The sequence below is a fragment of the Ascidiella aspersa genome, chromosome 8 (genome assembly GCF_963924565.1).
Source record: "Ascidiella aspersa chromosome 8, kaAscAspe10.2, whole genome shotgun sequence".
Taxonomy (NCBI): domain Eukaryota; kingdom Metazoa; phylum Chordata; class Ascidiacea; order Phlebobranchia; family Ascidiidae; genus Ascidiella; species Ascidiella aspersa.
The window spans coordinates 19,883,423-19,903,830 of record NC_139454.1 but is presented as its reverse complement, the minus strand read 5'-3'; the positions used below and the strand labels follow the sequence as shown (position 1 = coordinate 19,903,830).

The 20,408-nt window shown below is 36.5% G+C and overlaps 1 protein-coding gene across 3 annotated transcripts in view; it reads right to left on the bottom strand.

The window, feature by feature from the left end:
* Positions 1-20,408, bottom strand: part of LOC146136759 (uncharacterized) — an 84,531-nt gene that overhangs the window by 33,357 nt on the left and 30,766 nt on the right. For all 3 annotated transcript variants that reach the window (XM_083395998.1, XM_083395997.1, XM_083395999.1), the window contains exons 8-11: positions 20,261-20,314; positions 19,712-19,821; positions 10,437-10,537; positions 163-278 (exon numbers count right to left, since the gene is read on the bottom strand). In XM_083395998.1, coding sequence (XP_083252124.1) covers positions 163-278; positions 10,437-10,537; positions 19,712-19,821; positions 20,261-20,314 — 381 coding nt within the window. The remainder of the gene's footprint in view (positions 1-162; positions 279-10,436; positions 10,538-19,711; positions 19,822-20,260; positions 20,315-20,408) is intronic.

Sequence of the window (20,408 nt, the reverse complement as noted above, 5' to 3'; positions counted from 1 at the left end):
ATCCTTGTAACCCGCCAAATGATGACAGAAAAGCTCCCCAGCGTAAAACAACTTACGTCCCAGTCGAGTCTTTTTAAATATAAATGACAGAAAATTTGAAAAAGAAACTTTGATTAGGACAGAAAAGTCTAAAAGACAAGCATTTTAATCCTTGTAACTCACCAAATGATGACAGGAGAGCTCCGCGGTAAGTTTTTCAATGGAGGAAAGTATGTCCTGATCCCTGTAAAGATGCTGGAGCTGCTTCTCTGTGCATTGACGGTTCGTGTTCGTGCTCCCTGGGGAAGAACAAGAAAAACGATTTCTTATTACATAATTTTTCTTAATTGTGCGTAATGCAAAGGATGGTATATTGCATTTTGTTTTGAATTTTTGTTTGTCGTATTTTTAGATTTTTCTTTTTGTTTTTCTTTTTGTAATTTATTTTGCTCTTTGAATTTTATTTTGCTTTTTGTAATGTATTTTGATTTTTTTTAATGTATTTTGATTTTTTGTAATGTATTTTGCTCTTTGTAATGTAATTTGCTCTTTGTAATGCATTTTGATTTTTTGTAATGCATTTTGATTTTTTGTAATGTATTTTGATTTTTTGTAATGCAATTTGCTCTTTGTAATGTAATTTGATTGTTTGGAATGCATTTTGATTTTTTGTAATGTATTTTGATTTTTTGTAATGTATTTTGCTCTTTGAAATTTATTTTATTTTTTTTAATGTATTTTGATTTTTTGTAATGTAATTTGAAGTGTTTTAGCCATGATTTGCGACACGCAACGCGACATTTTCTATCTTTAAAAACTAAAGAAAAAACTTAAACATCAATCAAAGGTAAAAAAGCTTCTGACTGACAAGGTAATTTTGGGCCTAAAAAACAACAATTTTAGTTAATTGTTTATTATAATACTCATTCACTTTGAGTTATGACGTAACTGAGTGTTCAGTGGCTCAAAAAGAGATGAAACAATATTGACCAGTGATTCGTAACTGTGGACAATTTCCCCAAAAGCGTAAGTTGACAAATATAGGGGTAGTTTATGTTAACCTTAGTGTTTTATTTTATTTAAACACTGCTCCTAGTGGCGCGCTTTGCCTAGAGCATGTACGTGTCTCGTTTAAACGTGTCTTGTTTGCCCTTCATTTGAGACGCGCCTGTGTTAGTGGTAACATCTACTCTGTTGCGGTGTAAATTAAGTTTTATATTTATTCTGTGTTTATTGCTATTAGTGTTGATAACTTTGTGTGTTTCATTCGAATTAAGGAACTAAGGTTTTGTAACCATCGTTGTGTTTATTGTTTGTAAACTGATAAAGACTTCAGTGGACATCAACTTTCAATGGTAGCAGAGGATGGTTGATATCTTTTAAATGATGGCAACAAATCGTTCAATAAAGTCTCCCCCTAAGTTTAGGGAAGATACGCCATATTCATCTTGGAAAAACAAAGTTAAAATGTGGCAACTTGTAACGCCTGTTGTAAAAAAAGAACAGGCAATTGTTGTCCTTTTGGAAAGCCTAGAGGGCTATGTAAAGGCTGAAAAGGCTGTGGCACAACTCACTCATGGAGATCTGCACTCTGAAACCGGAATGGAACAACTAATACATTACCTTGACATCGCATTTCAAACGGAGACAGTTGATGAAGCCTACTCGACATACGCAAATTTTACGAGGTTTGCTAAAACTAAAGATATGAGTATGGCAGACTATATTATAGAATTTGAACATTTGTCGTACAAAATGTCCTTTCATAAGATGCAACTTCCAGACGCTATCTTAACCTTCAAAATATTAGATGGCGCAGATTTAAGTCCTAAAGAACGGCAGTTAGCTCTAACTATGGCAAGTGATCTTAAGTTTGCCACTATGAAATCTGCACTCAAACGAATATTTACAAATCCACTTGATGCTTGTACCTCGCAATCCCACCTAAAAGATATCAAAGAAGAATCCTATGTGACAAGTAATCAGCATAAATTTAACAAATCTAACCGTTTCACAAAAAGTAAAAAATTGAACCCCCAAGACAAATTTGGTAAAATATCCAGATGTGTTATATGCGACTCCAAGATGCATTGGGCAAATCAATGTCCACATAGGAGTGATACTGCTTCGGTAAATTTTACACAAAACACACAGGAAGAGCAAATTAATTTGGTGCTGTTTTCGAGTTATAAAGAAATTTTTTTAGCAGAAACATTTCAATCTGCAATTATTGACACAGCGTGCTCAAAAACAGTTTGTGGCCAACATTGGCTTCAAAATTATGTAGATAACCTAGATGTTGATTTTAGGAAGAGAGTAAAGTTTACCCCATCTCACACTGTTTTTCGTTTTGGTGATGGGAGAAAAGTAGTCTCTGAAAAGAAAGTATTAATTCCAGCATTAATCGCAGGAAAATCTTGCCATATTGATGCTGCGGTTATAAAAGATGATTTACCTTTATTGTTGAGTAAATCCTCATTAAAACGGGCAAGCACTACGCTTGACCTTGCACATGATTGTGCAACAATGTTTAACAAAGATGTTGAACTATTTCTTTCAAGCAGTGGTCACTACTGTGTCAACATTTCACCCAGCAGAGAAGGGGAATCTTCTGAGAATGTTCTGCTTCTACAGAACATGACCGATGCAGATAAACGTAAGAGTATTGGTAAACTACATTTACAGTTTGGGCATGCTTCAATCGAAAATCTGCAGAGGCTGCTGAAAAATGCCAACTGTCAAAGTTCCAAACTTTCCTGTCTGATCAAGGAGGTTGTTCAATCGTGCGATATCTGCAGGCGATATAAGAAGCCTGCTGCGAGACCAATAGTCGGACTTTCGTGGGCTGAGGACGTCAATGATGTGGTAGCCATGGACCTTCACGAACTGCAACCTAATTTATGGTATTTTCATATGATAGATATGTTTTCGAGATTTAGCGTTGCAGTAATTATAAAAAGTAAAACGTCGACTACTATAGTAAAACACTTTCTCAAGTATTGGATTAGTATCTTTGGTGCTCCTAAACGCGTTTTCAGTGACAATGGGCGCGAATTTAATAATAATGAGTTTCATGAGATGTGCAGTCGTTTTAATATTAAGATAACAACTACAGCCGCCTACTCACCTTGGAGCAATGGTCTATGTGAACGCCACAACCTAATTCTGACTGAAACCCTACACAAAGTAAGAGCAGAAGGTGCTTGTGATTGGGACACGGCCTTGGCTTGGGCGCTAAGTGCGAAAAACGCACTTATTAACCAAAATGGGTTTAGCCCGTCTCAAATTGTGTTTGGCCGTAACGCAAATTTACCTTCTGTGTTTACAGATAGCTTTCCAGCACTCAGTATGTCAGACCCACACAGTCCAACAGTGGGAGACCACATTTCAGCACTTCAAACAGCTCGAAAGGCTTTGATTGCCGCGGAGTGCTCTGAAAAGATTCGCAGAGCTTTGAGAAAACAGACACGACAAACCCGTGACACGTATATTCAAGGTGATCGTGTTTATTATAAACGTCAGGATCAAAAAGAATGGAAGGGGCCCGCAACAGTGCTCGGTCAAGATGGGCCTGTTGTTTTTATACGTCACGGTGGTCAGTTTATCAAAGCACATAATTGTAGAGTACAATTAGTTGAACCTGCGTCTGTCAATAGTCAACCGTTAACCAGTAATTCCGCAGATAGCATTCCTGCAAAGCAAACCTCACGTTTGTCGTCATCAGGGCAGGAAGATGATAGCATTTCTAATTCTGACGACTCTTCTATTGATCAATATGATACTGTTAATGATTTAACTGTAGGGAATAGAGCCTCTTTTTTAGATGATCGCGTTTCTGTTGACACTTCTGCTGATGCCGGCATCCCTGTTGCATCGGGTGATACTTCGGTTGCACACGAAACGGGTCCTGTGGCTGAACCTCGTATGACTATCCAGCCAGTTCTTGGTGGAAAGTCGCTTGTAAATAAGTGTGTAAAGTTTAATAACAGAGATGGCGTTTTATGTTCAGCTACAGTTTTAAGTCGAGCTGGAAAGGCAACCGGTAAGCACAGAAACGCCTACAATATCAAGTACAACCATCCAAAGGAGCTCGATGGCATTAAAGGTTGGATAAATTTTGACGACGTTTCAGATTTATCATACGTAACGCAACAGGAGAATGTGAGTACTGATGAGGTGTTTATTAACAGCCCGGTTTGTTATGATACTGCTAAGCTTGCAGAGTTAAAAAGCTGGAAAGATAATGCTGTGTATGAGGTTGTGCCTCAGCATAATCAGAAAGCTGTTTCGGTTCGCTGGGTTTGTTCCATGAAACAAACAGATAAGGGTTTGTTACCAAAGGCACGTTTGGTTGCTAGAGGTTTTGAAGAGCGCAACCTCACTAGTTTGGAAAAGGAATCCCCGACGGGTTCTAAAGATTCTTTAAGAGTAATGTCTACTATTATACAATGTAAACACTGGGCATTAAATAGTATCGATATAAAAACAGCGTTTCTCCAGGGTAACCTTGTACAGCGGGATATTTTTCTTAAACCACCTTTAGAAGCTAAACAACCTCCAGGTGTACTATGGAAGCTCAAGAAGTGCGTGTACGGCCTTGTTGATGCATCCCGATTGTGGTATGAACGGGTTAAAGGTTTTATGTTATCAGTTGGTTGTAAATTATCTCGTCTTGACCATGCTTTATTTTACAAGCACGATGGAAAAGAATTGCAAGGAATACTGCTGGTGTACGTTGATGACTTTTTATGGGCTGGATCACAATATTTTGAAGACAGCGTCATCCAACCACTTCGAAGTACCTTTCAAGTAGGAAAGGAAAGTTTAGAAAGTTTCCGCTATATCGGGTTGGATGTTATGCATGATCAAAAAGGTATTGCTTTTAATCAAGATAAGTACATTGACAGCTTACAGCCTCTAAATATCGATGCAAAGCAACGACAAACCCCAAATCAAAAACTAACTTGTGAGGAAGCGGAGGCTTTACGTTCAAAGATTGGTCAGCTCCTGTGGGTTAGTGGCCAGACAAGACCTGATGTTAGCTTTAATGTTTGTATTATTGCAACAAACTTCAAGAGGGCTACTGTGAGGGATTTATTGGACTGCAACAAAATTATTAGAAGACTGAAGACGGAAAAGGTAACACTGTCCTACCAAAGTCTCGGTTGTCCCACCAATTGCAAATTGGTGGTGTACTCTGATGCAGCGTTTGGTAACCTTATGGACGGAGGAAGCCAAGGTGCTTACTTGGTATTTTTGGTTGGGCCTAACAAGCAATGTAACTTGTTAAGTTGGCAATCAAAACGAATTAAGCGTGTTGTTCGCAGCACACTAGCTGCAGAAACTCTTGCCATGTCCGATGGGGTTGAAACGGCGGTATTTTTAAAATCGCTTTTAAATGAATTGTATTTCGATGATTTAAATTTAACAAATATTCCTATCGAAGTTATTACCGACAATCGCTCTTTATGTGATGCTATTTATTCTTCCAAATGTGTTACTGATAAACGATTACGTATCGACATTGCCGTACTTCAAGAATTGGTTGACATTGGCCAAATATCTAATATTTCATGGTCACCTAAAGATAAGCAACTGGCCGATATCTTAACCAAAGATGGTGTTTCGCCTGTGTCCCTCTATTTGGTTTTAGCTAACGGGCATCTTTAAAAAAAAAAAAAAAAATTATAATGAGTTTGTTAACCTTAGTGTTTTATTTTATTTAAACACTGCTCCTAGTGGCGCGCTTTGCCTAGAGCATGTACGTGTCTCGTTTAAACGTGTCTTGTTTGCCCTTCATTTGAGACGCGCCTGTGTTAGTGGTAACATCTACTCTGTTGCGGTGTAAATTAAGTTTTATATTTATTCTGTGTTTATTGCTATTAGTGTTGATAACTTTGTGTGTTTCATTCGAATTAAGGAACTAAGGTTTTGTAACCATCGTTGTGTTTATTGTTTGTAAACTGATAAAGACTTCAGTGGACATCAACTTTCAGTTTACATAAAATTATTAGTAGATCCTATACTTTTTTTTCTCTGTAGACACAAATTAAACTAAATTCTTCAATAAATCTAGCTTGTTTAAATTGGACTGTGGCCCACCATTAAAATGTTTCCTTAGATTTAGAGGCAATGGCCCACTGGTTGATAACCGCAGCATTAAACACACCTAAATTTAATATACCTTGCGGTTTTAAAAAGCTGTAACAACATTACGACTCATCGCTAATCCATTGTGAAGCAGAAGCCAGGTAGCAGCTCTAACCTCACTACAATAAACACAAAGTCGAGTGGATATTTGTTGTTTAAACACCGACTTGAGCCAAACCCGGGTTAAAAGTGACTCAATGGACGTTAATCGGATCACCAAGGGGTTCTGACGATGATTTAATCACAGCATTCTCCAACACTACACACCCTCTTCTATTGAACTTGTGCGTACCGACTTAGTATTGTTAGGTTAGTTCGTCTTAGTTGGTCATTTATGGGTGATGTTTTGGGATTTATTTGTTGTTTGACAAATCCCAACACAGCTGTGTGCTTTGCTAAGTATTTTAAAAATATTTGTTGAATGCATCAGCAGTAGAAAGTACCTTTTGGGAGCGGACATATTTCTTTTTAAATCAACCGTATTTCTTTACTGTTTTAACAACAAAAATGTATTTGTTTTTCTTTTAATTTTCGGCCGACAGACGCCTGTACTTTACTTCAGTTCTTTAGAATATTTAAAAGGCTAATGGCCAAAAAGTTTGGACAAACGAATGTTGTCAATCAGCACGATTTTGGACGAACAAAGCATTTATCCCCTGACAGGTTGTATTATCTCTAATTGTCCGATACTCGTCTGGTATATCGGTGCCGATACGATACCAAATTTATACCAGTATTTTATCTACAGCGTGCCAACCAAAGCAGTGTTTCTGTGCAGAGGTCAATGATAAAACTGAATGTAGGTTCTTAATATATCTTTTAGAACGATGCCAAAGACAAGTTTCTGGTTAACTCAGTCAAAGTCGGCAGATAGAATGACAAAGGTCTTAAGTTCGAACCCCACCAAAGGCGCTAGTTCACGAACAGCAGCAGGCAACCAAGAGACAGAGGATCTTTAAAAGGATTAACACGGTGGCTTGTATTGGTTTAAATCAACTTTTATTGGTTGAGCTATGGAAGTTATGTAACAGATCAGATAAAATTGCCTAACAGAATTAATGGTAATGATATCCGAATACAACACTAAGTATCAAATATCCCTTCTATTGCCATAAATTATCGGCTATCGGATTAAAATGTCTATATCGGGCATCAATTCTTTTGCAAGAAATATAAGGTCTCACAATAAAACACCTATAGGTATCGGAAAAAAATCGAGTTTTGCAATGAAACATAGTAACATACACCCCCATAGTTTTGTCTAAAATATCAGACATCCTTGGTTTCGTCAGAAATATCGGGAATATATATCAGAATAAAACAATAAGTTTTAGAAACATATACTTTCGTACAAAATCGAGTATTGCAATAAACCACTAGTAACTGACAAGCCTGGTTTTGTACAAAATATCGGGTATCGGCCAAAAGCAGAAAGTATCGGACATCCGTGTTCGATATTGATCTAAACCCGTTTGACCCGTTTTTCAGTCAGCTATTGCAACTCAAACAGCAGAAAATCAGACGATCGAAAAAAAAATTGAAAAGCAACAAAAACGTGACGTCACTTAGCCTATTGTGCGGTCACACATGGCTGGCGCCAAATCACTCCTGCGTGTTGACACGACAAGCCACAGTGACGTAACAAACGCAGAGTGCTGTGTACGCTGGCCGAGTGCATTGTGACGTGTAGCGGGGCAAGGGGCGTGACTGGAGGTGTGTCGGCAATTAGGTTTTGTGATTTTAGCGTCTTGAGGTGTGGTAATCTATTCAAGGGGATTTTGCATTCGGATGTGGTTTCTTTTGGGGAATTTATTCTGGAAAATAATTCACCAAATGTGGACCTTAGGGACTGTCTTTAGTGCAAAGGTTCTTAGATTTTTTATTACTTTTTTTACCGTTGAAACCTAAAAATGTGGTTCGAAAAATGTACGGCATAAATAAGTGGACTTAAGAAGCCCGATGTTTTCAGGCCAGATTAAACTAAAACCTTTATGGTTTCAAATTTTTCTCTGGTATTATTAGTTGAGGTGTGGTAATCTATTCAAGGGGAATTTCAATTCGGATGTCGTTTTTTTGGGGCAACTTATTTTAGAAAATAATTCACCAACTGTGAACCTTAGTGACTCTCTTTAGTGCAGAGGTTCTTAGATTTTTTTTACTTTTTTTACCGTGGAAACCTAAAAATGTGGTTCGAAAAATGTACGGCATAAAACAAGTGGACTTAAGAAGCCCGATGTTTTCAGGCCAGATTAAACTAAAACCTTTATGGTTTCAAATTTTTTTTTGGTATTATTAGTTGAGGTGTGGTAATCTATTCAGGGGGAATTTCCATTCGGATGTGGTTTCTTTTGGGGAACTTAGTCTGGAAAATAGTTCCCCAACTGTGGACCTTAGGGACTCTCTTTAGTGCAGAGGTTCTTATATTTTTTTTACTTTTTTTTACCGTGGAAACCTAAAAATGTGGTTCGAAAAATGTACGGCATAAATAAGTGGACTTAAGAAGCCTGATGTTTTCAGGCCAGATGAAACTAAAAAGTTATTAGTTTCAAATTTTTTTTTGGTAGTATTAGTTGAGGTGTGGTAATCTATTCAGGGGGAATTTCCATTCGGATGTGGTTTCTTTTGGGGAACCTATTCTGGAAAATAGTTCCCCAACTGTGGACCTTAGGGACTCTCTTTAGTCCAGAGGTTCTTAGATTTTTTGTTACTTTTTTATCGTGAAAACCTAAAAATTTGGTTCGCTTGAAACAGGGTCAGCAAAAAATTAAGTTTTCGTCAAAAATTACGTCATAAAACAAATTCAACAATGCGAAAAACAAGCAATTTAGACGAAACTAAAACATTAACAGTTTCAAATTTCTCTCACGTATTATTAGCTTAGTTACCTCAAGTTGTAAACGGAATGTTAGTTCATAAATTGTGTTTGAATATAAAAATTGATCAAATCATTGCTGCAATTGCTTTGTTAATTTGGAATCGGATCGGTAGCGATACCACTCTAATATCGAACGAGTACCAATACTACTGCTTTGTATCGGGTATCGGGCGTGATCCGATATTATCGGACATGCTCAGATGAAAATAAGCAGTCGTTCTTGGCCAGGAGCCTGACGTGTGTTGACCAAACAACGGCAAAAGTCAACAAGCTCAAACTCGCTTGCCAGTAAATCGATCTAGCGCCATTAACGACCCCGCTAAAGTTTGCAGATCGTTTTTTCCACACCTTTAACGAGAACCGGGCGTTTAACAGCAGATCGTGAGTGCCCCATAAGTCGGCCAGGCACGCAGGTAAATAAGACGCTTAAGAAACTAACTTTGACCCAGAAAAGTGGCGCATTTGTTGAGCAGTTTATTGTAGATATCGACCGGTATATTTAATCACCGCAAATATCAGGCGACGTTTTACTTTTACAGATATATGGGAATCACTGAATTCGGGTGCTATTTTTGCTAAACATTTACAAAGAAATACTAATTTTTGAGTACAATGCTTGGAGGTGGTAGTAAGACGTAATAAGAATCTTGAAGACCAAATAAAAGTAGGTAGCATTTTGAACGTTTCGAATAACTCTTTATTCATTTTTAACATGTGTTGTATGGGGTTTAATATTCTTATTAAATACTAATTTGAAATCTAGGTTTAAATAATTAAAGTTCGGTATATAAAAACCGGTTAAGCGGCTAAAACGTATAAGCTGTTAGTTTTCCGGCACACGAGCAACGCTGCGGTGTCTTCAAAATAAACCCGAGTCCGACTCCCGAATCACGAATCCGACTCAGGTCAAATGTTCGATTTCGTCGAGTCCCGAGTCCGGCTCTGACTCTAGAGCATGTATTCCGCCAATTTACAAAACTAAAAACGGTGAAGATTAAACAATTCACTTATCGTAATTTCATATAATCCATTCACCCACAATACATAGTTGGAAAATATTCCACCATATGTTATTCCACCTTTACAATTTACAGTTGGCGGCCATATCAGTTTTCGATGTGGTACTGCGCATGCGCACGTCGTACTCGCGACTCTGGTAGTTTCACGTGGTCAGACAAAAAAAACAAATTCAAATGTTAAATCACAGACAACAGAAAAATGCGTGAATCATTTACGATCGTCTGACAGGAGATAGGCCTGAATCACAAGTTTTTTACTACTTTTACTTTCAAATTTTAAAAGTCAAGAATAAACTTTTTTGGGGAGAAAATAAAACTCGCAAGCTTTTCTACAGAACTCGCGAACCCCCGCTACCTTTTTACGGACCCCTTTTGCAGATCTGCAAAGTGTTGAGAATTCTTTTAGTTTTTACCTTTCAGCAGTTCAACGTCTTCGAGAGGAAACTTCCAGAGGAACTTGTATTTGCTTGTAAAGTCCACCATTATGCGGTCGCTCTGCACACTTGATGCGAATCTAAACAAGATAAAATACAAAATTATTTCTCAATATTCCAAAAACATCAGTTTTAAGAACAAAAAAATCCTCACGGCCAATGAAAAAACGATTTAAAAAAAAAATTTCAAATAGAATGAAATAAAAAACCGTGTACTCCCAAGCAACAAGTTATCTTTAAAACTTGTTCAAAATAATGCTTCCTTTGCCTAAACAAGCTAAACTCAGATCTTACACAAAGTCAAAGAATTGTTTGAAAGCGGTAAAACTAATCCTACAACAACCTTTCGTGTTGAACTTTCCTAAACTGATTAAGTACAAGTTCATAATAGCTACATCACACTTCAACGTGCGTGTATAGCAACCATGTTTGGATGACGATTTGAAACTCGTCGACCAATGAGAACTGCGGATGTCCGATTCTTGACACTCTATTGCGATACCTATACCAGATATTTCGGACAAAAAAGCTTTTGCGATGCTATACCAAATGACGTCATTATTTTGCTCAAACAAGCAACAAAGTAAAATCGAAACGATCGGTAATTTTCTTCCCTACGAAGAGGCGAAAATTTGCTTTAGCATTATAAAGCTTAGTTACTTTTTGTTGTTAACCTATATTACTTTTTTATTTATTTTACCTTTCAAGGTAAAAATTGTAGCGTTGAATCAAAAATCATGGCTGAAATTCCTACATTAATTTATAACCGATCGGCACCGATACAACCCTAGTATCGGACGAATACCGATACTACCACTTGGAATCATCGGGTATCGGTCCCGATCCGATATTATCGGACATCCCTAATGTAAACGTGTGTTGCGTTTTTCACTAAAACACTCCCAAAAAGGCAGTTATAAGGTTGTGATTCAGGCACAAACAAAATAATTGGACATTACAAAATAATTGGACATTACAAAATAATTGGACATTAAAAAATAATTGGACATTACAAAGGCTTAGACGCGGTTACATTTAGCTAAAAAAACTAAATAGTCATAAGACGGCGTTCCTTACAGTGGGAATTTATTTTTTCTGTTCGCTAAAATTTATTCTTGGATTGACAACAATCCAAGGTTGATATCAGAAATGATTGTTTAAAGAAGTAATTAAGTCTAATGAAGTTTATGAGGTGAACCGAAACATACTTGAAATATTGCTTTAAACAAATGACGAAAAATGCATTTAGAAAGGTAACATTTTCTACACGACAAAACGGTATTTGTAGCATTATCACTTTAAAATCCATATTGATACATACATATTTAAAATATTGCTTTAAACAAATGACGAAAAATGCAGTTTAAAAGGAAAACATTTCTACACGACAAAACGGCATTTGTAGCATTATCACTTTAAAATCCATATTGATACATACATATTTAAAATATTGCTTTAAACAAATGACGAAAAATGCAGTTCAAAAGGAAAACTTTTCTACACGACAAAACGGCATTTGTAGCATTATTACTTTAAAATCCATATTGATACATACCTATTTAAAATATTGCTTTAAACAAATGACGAAAAATGCAGTTTAAAAGGAAAACTTTTCTACACGACAAAACGGCATTCGTACTTTAAAATCCACATTGAAAAGTCGTAATATTACTGAGAAACCGCGAAAATACAAGAAACTCGCCAGGAACGCATAACGCCCTGACAAGCGAATAAACGACCAACACCTTAGAGCAGGAATGTAGGCCTTGGGGTGTTTTGTGGTTGCCATAACGCCTTGTTGCACGACCACCCGCGATATGCGATCGATTAGTAGAACCAGAAGGGTCTGGGCGGTCGTAAAACACAAGCGCGGGGTATTTTATTGCTAAGTGTAAGCCGAGACGAATAGCTGGTGGCGATGGGCTTCAGTTGGGAGCAATGCGCGGTATGCGTAGCTCCGTTGGACGCGGTGAACGTGCCAAAAAAAGGGGGAAAACATAACATAATAGGTATGGAATGAACAGGTACATACAAATCAATCAAACATTAGCTAGATGCCAAAACATCGTAAAGGTTTGTGTAAAGGAAAAAATTTCCAACAACTGCCGTGTTTTAAAATGACAAGAGACAGTTTAGTGAAGATATATTAAAAAGTTGAAGTTGAATCGCTAGTTAAGATAGTTCTTTATTAATTTGAGTAGGCTTATTAATTTAAGTCGGCGTAGTTGCAAAAGTAGGCTGTATTTTGAGAGATCTTTGGATAAATTTCGGCCATTGCACTACCCCTTAACAGCTCAAAAAAACGTGAAAAACTATTTATTTTTGTGTCTTTGCATTTCAGGTGTTTGATACCACGTGTAGGTTGATGTTAAAACGGTTTTTTAAAACAGGTATAAAACATAAAATAATTTCTTTAAATTTTACAGAAATATACATTTCGCCCACGAATAGGTATCATTAGCATTCCTTTTCCGAAAGTGTTTCAGCGTAATATAATAGGTTGGACTAAATAACACGGTTGTCATTTATTCAGTAAGAAACATAATCTATTTGAATATAATCACCCTTAGAGGAAACCCGGTAATCACAAAGAAAGGAATCAAGTCCCTTCTAATCAGTTGCTTTATATTATCAGATCGAATGTTTTTTTGTATTTATTACACACATCGGTAAGCGCCAATTCACGTAAATTACATCAAATACATTAAAATAATCATAAAAAATTAAAAAAAAAACAATGACAAGTTGCGTTTAACTGCGTGGGTCGAAACTTAAATGACGTAGTTCATCTGGCAATTATATTTTTGTGGGGTATAAATAGATCATATAATTACCAGCTGTTTTTTTTAACTAATATTATGCCTGGCAGCAATAGTTTATAATAAAATAATTTAGCTGGGTAATCGCTTTTACTGTTTGACTTCCAGGATGTAACTGATAATTTATGTCCAGCCATGCAGTTGTCAGGTGTAACTACATTTCGGGCAACTGCCTTATGCAAGAAAAGTCAATCTCCATCTAAACGTTGACCTCACACGTGCTTGGATTAGGTGTCAGGACTCCCAGGGAGAAGTTGTAATAACAAATAACCACGCCAGGCGCAATGACCTTTAGGACAACTACATATTTTATCTCCTCACGTCTTAAGCCAATCTCCAACAGAGTAATAAACTCGATAGGTGTCACACGAATCGTGAACTAGATAATTGTGTGGAAGAGAAAATGAATATTCTCGAGTGGATTAAATAAGAAAACCTATGGGACTAACGCAATGGTTCTTAACCGTGGGTAGTGGTGTGGGCCTCGTTTTCTGGTTTGGGTTTTCCCTGTTTTGTTAAGATTTTTCGCACAAAGTCTCTGTTAATATCATCGCGTGTTTTCTGTCTATTAAATACACATATTACCGAGAGTAAAGTGACCATTATTGAAATTACAGTTTCGCTAACTTATAGATAAACGATAAAAATGTATCCCTTCCATAAATATTTTTTATACATGTTTTATTACACGACAACAGGCTAGCAAGAATTTAGATTTTTTAGCGTTAATCTATTATGTTTTTTGCAAAGGGGCCATTGTATTATGTGTCGTAATACCTTTTGAAACACGGTTAACGCAATGTTTAATTTTTGCGCTCCGGGCAGCATTTTTGACGTGGTTTCTATGCAGCCTTACAACTGTGAAGTCAATGCCATGACAACATGTAGTAAAGTCAGCTTGAGAAAAATCAATATATCGAGCACGAGCAATTTGCGTGCGCCCAATGCAAAATGCTTCCCGAATTAAAGTTTAGCCAATTCAAACCAAATAAACCAAGTTTTCGCGCTTTGCGATTTAAGCGTCAAAATTGTTGTTTACATGTTTCCTAACTGCTAACTAATCGAAAAATATTGAAAATATTTTAGTACGGTATTGTTTTGATATTAAAGGAAACGCAAGTCAAGGGGGAATTACCAAATTGAGGCGCGGTAGAAAAAGGTCAACAACCAGCAACGTATTAAGCCAACTCTAACAGAGAAATGACCTCGAGAAATAACAGAGTAATGACCTCGAAATCACACGAATTATGAATTAGAGAAACGTGTAAAAAGCAAATGATTAATCTCGTGTGGATTAAATGTGACAAGACATGGTACATCTTAGAAATATATTCTCCTTTAAGTGCGTTTGTAAAATTCCACGGAAAATCGAAGTACTCATTCGTACTATCCAATGAATGCCAAAGGAGAGTTTCAGCGTGACGCTCGTTTCTCCTTTTAAAAACGTGTAAATATTGTTTGCTTTTATAAAGTCGCCCTTAAGGCGTCAAACGACATATGTTTAACGGGGTTAAATGAACAGGTACACACAAATCAATCCACAAACATTAGCTACGTTACAAAACATCGTAAAGGTTTGTGTGAAGGAAAATTTCTTCCTAAAATCGCCCAAACCTCCTTGTTTTGAAATAACAAGACAATTAAGTGAAGACCAATATTAAAAAGTTGAAGTTGAATCGCTAGTTAAGATAGGATAAAACTGGGAAAGTTTTTTATTAATCTAATTCGGCTTCAATGCGGAAATAACAACCACCCACTTTCGTAGACCAACTGCAAAACACTTTCACAGACCGACTGCGAGTACACTGGCGTGGTTTAAAAAGTAGGTTGTATTATAAAAGACCTTTGAAAGAAATTCGGACCATTTCAATCACCCTAAACACCCTTAAAAAACGTGAAAACATATTTATTTTTGTGTGTTTGCATTTCAGGTGTTTGATACCACGTAAAAAAATATTAACAAGGCAGACCAGTTTAAGAATTTTAATTTTGTTTCATCTTAGTTTGTCACGATTCATGCAGTATGCAAAAGAGTACAATTCATGATAAGGTTGTGCATTTAGCAAATTAGTAAACCTTAACGTTTTCCAAGCAAAGCAAAACCCGTTTTAGTATAGTGCAGGGTTGTTCAACTGACAAACCGTTCGGGGTTTAAAGTGTAATACATGTGCAATTAATTGACGGTTGTCATTCAATAACATTTTCCAAGAAATTAAGAAGTAAAAAATAAAAAAAATCTATAAAATTTATACAGCATAGTTTTCAACTGTTGTCGCAAAAAGCTAATAAGGTATCGATCGGGTAACTCTTTAACAACAAAATCATTCTCTTAAAAAACAACAAAACTTAATAGTGCAAAGTTTCAAAGCAAGTGGCCACTATAGGCGCGTTAAAAAAAACTAAAGAAAAAGCGCAATATTTCGACTATGTTTAAAACAAATAACGATTTATACAAAACGTTAACAAAATGGTACCTATACTTCTACATGGACGTTGATATTCGTATTACGTCTTACTACAACCTCCAACCTTTATGCTTTCAATTTATGTTTCGCCTCATTAAAAAAACATTGCGTGCAGAAAAAAAAAACAGTGGCGCAATAAAATGCGTTTATTATTGTATGGGCGAATAATGGGCGCGTGAAAAGATTTTGTCCTTCTTGACGGGAAATTGAATTGTGCCTCTTCAAAATTAGATTTCAATTTTATTAAAGCTAGGCGTACAAGGTCAAAAAGCAGTGTAGCATTTAACTGCAATATTCGGTATTGCCTAATTCGACGTCACTATACACGTGTCCGTTGTTCACTGACGCGGGACCTAACGCCGAATTGTGCGCTTTCAACGGTTCGCATTCATTCTATGATATACGAATTATACGTCTTACTAATTGCGGCTTGAATCACCCCTCCGTTTGTGAATATACTCAACGGGCAATATCTATACTGAATGAAGTGACTTTGTCCAGAGTTCAAGAAGTTAAGGACAGGTATTATAGCGGCCTGTTCCTTTGGAGTCGGATTAAGAACTTGTAAGGGATTCAGGCAGCCGTCGGCTCTAGTCTACAGAGCCAGCGCCCTCTTACCCCTAACTACAGACCCCAATACGCTACAGCAGTGTTTCACGTTCACAATGCACCAAAAATTCTAAAAAGTTTATCCAGAGTTTGGGGTGTTTCATATTTCTTGAATCTGGATTTTTAAAAATGCGACAAGACGGTTACAGGTTTAAACCTTTGAACATTATTTGACAAAAAAGGGTTGAAATTAATCTGTAATAGGGGCGGGAGAAGCCATTCAGCTGCTGCCCCGAATCGCCCATCAATCGTGGGCAGAAAAATGAGACCTCACTGCGATTGCCAAGTCCAAATAACACGCGGCTAAGCCGTGCTAAGTAAATTGACCAGAGGCCGAGCTAAGGCTTTAATTTCGTCGCCTTTTGGCCAGTAAAACGGTCGGTCAGATCTAATCTCGAGACCCCCCAAAAAGAAGCAATGACAGATCGCTTGAATTTTCAGTGCACCGAGTCTTATGCAAACAAAGGTCGATTTCAGTGTATTTGGGACAGATGCATCTCGTAATCTGCTGGCCTGAGCTGGATTCGGCTCGTGATTGTGCAATAAATGATGAAGCGTGCGCCGAATTGCTATTTCGGGATTTTTTATATTGTTATAGGCATAACTGGTGTTTCTTAATTTATTTTATATTGTTATAGGCATAACTGGTGTTTCTTAATTTATTTTATATTGTTATAGGCATAACTGGTGTTTCTTAATTTATTTTATATTGTTATAGGCATAACTGGTGTTTCTTAATTTTTTATATAGTAAAAAGCTTTTAACTCGTTTGTCCTAATATTTATATAGTTCAAGGCATATTTAGTGTGAATCGCGACTCTATAAAATCGACAGCTAATTCTAAATATATACAGTCCTTTGTGGTTTAACCTCAGAAAAATAGGCATCTCTGAATTTGAACAACGTATGAAGTACACTTCACAGTAAATCCTGAAAACCCAATAGCTTGCAACGTTACAAGAAATAACCACAGAGAATTAGCTAGCTTAGTTCATACTTGATGGCTTTTGCATATTGCCTAAACTGTATATTTAAACAAAATATCTGATCTAAATAACAAAAGAAAATAAACCCAGTTTTAAAAGAAAGCACACCAATAGCTTAGAATGCCACAAGATATAATAACCACCAATTTAGCTACGTTTTTATGTATTATTGTATTTTTCTACTTCTAGAACCATATTCAAACACTTGAAAATCTAAATCCAGAATCCAAAATCACAAAAACTTGAAATACGGTCCTGATAGTCCTGAGAAGGATCCCTACACTTTAGAACGTTTCTACTTTCCTATCAAACTGAAATACTTGCACAAATGCAGCTCACCACCACGCCCAAACTCCAGCAAGTAGTTAAAATGAGCAGATATAATGAGGCAGCACATTAGGGGTAAATCTTTGCCAGAAGATAGTTGTGAAAGCAGTAAAGTGTTAAAAGCGCATTTTGATGCATGACGAACAGCTAGGCTGGTAAATTCCAACAAGTGCGCGCATGTTTTACATTCTATCAGCTGCAAACTAAAGGCTAATTCGTTTTGGGACTAGCCTTAAAAAATGGTAAATGAAACACTTTTTGCCCCGAAATTTTGCTTTTGTGGTTAGGGTTAGTGGGTTACAAGAATTTGTTTTTCACCAAGTGACAAGTTTATTTTCCTGATGAAAATTACCTTAATAGTACATTGAAACGTTGGCACGTATAGTGAAAACCCTTGCTGGTCAAACAAACTTATAATTGGTGAAAAATTTCTATTGCAAATCACCTTCAAATAATATACATACATATTATATGTACACTAAATAATAACCCATCGAATATAACATTTAAATGCAGCATCAAGGATTAATCAAATGTGTATCAAACATCGGTTTGGTCAACAAAAAATGTGAAAAAAAAAAGTTTAGGAAAACATTACGAGAACAAGAAAACGAATTAAACCACATAACGGGTTTGATGTAAAATATCTCGAAGTTAGATGAACATTTAAGAATTACCCGTGTACTATTGCCAAGTGATCCCTACTTTCAACTGATAAACAATAAAACTCAAAGTTAAAAAAACGCCATTCTATTCAACTGATGAAGCACGTTTGTGTAAAAGCTTGTCAGCAATACAATACAATCTGCCGTTCAACAGTTGCACTTGACTTACAGATTATAAATCGCATTTTAAAATAGAATATAGTTAAGCGTTTGGTTTGAAAGCTCTTAAACTGGGTTAAACTTCTGCAGCTTGGAATAAAAGTCATGGTCAAAAGGTAGCCTACCATACAAAACACAAGTTATAAATCTGCGAGAGCCAAACAACAAATTCGATTTCAACAACAGGAAATAATTTAACACAGCAAACAGCCACAAAAATGCACCACGGTAATCTGAGAAGGATAAAAATAGCCCAAGTGTTGATTTCGAATTTCCTTAATGAACTACAGTAAACAGTCCGTGACGAGAAAAAACATTAGCAATATAAGCAGAGTAAATCCTACAAACCACGCAGCTGGTAGTAAGTAAGGATTTTTCGAACTTAATTCCTGCAAATAGAGTAACTGCATTCATTTTTTAAAGATTTGGTGACTGCCTCGAAATTAAGGCACGGTATCTCTTTTAGCTAGAGACCAACTGCTAATTCCTAGCTGTATTTTACAGTTAAGTATTCTACATTGTTAAAGACAGTTTGAGAAAATTTAAAAGATCGTCGTTTTGGTCGCTTAAACACAATAAAAAACACCGACTCCCAACTTGTTTGTGTTTTTACGAGATTTTAAACATTTTTAAGCACATAATTTCGCAAGCTGCGTTTATAACTGCTCTGGTCGAGTAACGTGCATTACAACCTGCTAAATGATCATCTAAAAGAGGTTTGCGGATTTTTGCTATTGCTGGCAACTATAAAGTGGCCGTGACCGTATTAGGTAAATTGACAGGCGCAAAATGCACGACTAAAATAGAATAAAACTATCTTTACCAATTTTGGCACTGATCTGTGGCCACTGCTATAGTTCACTACAAAAAAACAAAAATCAAAACTTTTTGTCGAATTTGAAGACTGATTGATTTGGTTTTCAAAATAGTTTTTAATTGAAAATACTGAAAAAAGTTGATAATGCTACCTTTTGGAGGGGCTTTTGATATTCTTTGTACGCCTGCAACCTCCAACCATTTTTCTTAAGATTCATTAGAAACTTTCACAAGATGCTTCCTACTTTTGTACGGGCTTTGATATCTAGTCTACCTCTAACTGTAACCTCAAGCCATTATCTGAAAATTGATTTAAAATATTCACAAAATGCTATTTTCTTTTCTATGTGCTTTGATAGTTACTCAACGTCTTACTACAACCTCCGGTCATTATGCTCCTAAACTTACAGGTTTACGGAGCTCCTGCGTAGAGATCCTGTCCTTCCTTTCTTGACTGTCGTGCACATGAGAAGGTCGTTGAAGAGCCAAAGACACCGATCCTTCTTGTTTCCCGATTTCTGTTGAAAATAGAGGATGTATGGGTTATTCTACACAACTGTAAAACACATATAACTGTTGCTAGCAGGCATATTAATAATAACATTACGCAGCCGCTATGGTAATCGTAATTGTTAACCAACGTTTCGGCAACCTATGCAAGTCGCCTTCTTCTGGACTTTTGGGTCTTCTAGCCCTGATGAAGACGACTTGAGTAGATTGCCGAAATGTTGGTTAACAATTAGAATTACCAGAGCAGCTGTTTTAGAAAAAGACGTTTACAACACGCACTAGCGTTGTTGCCAAGCTGAAAAAACATTTTTGTGTTTGTCTGGAGCAGGGACGATTTTTCTACATTAGTAAGTGAGTTTTCTCAAAAACTTGTAAAACCAAGCTACATAACGTCAAGGCAAATTGAAGTATTTTCTTAGGCAGGTTTAATCAAGCAACTGAACTTACCAATTCGATGCAGATTTCTTGTCGGAGAAACCTTCGCTTAGTTATCCCTCCAATCTACAAAAATCATTTTTTTAAATCTTTTTTTGTTTATACCTTGTTTTAACTAAAGCATAGTTTTATAATTACATCTATTTCTTGAAATATTTTA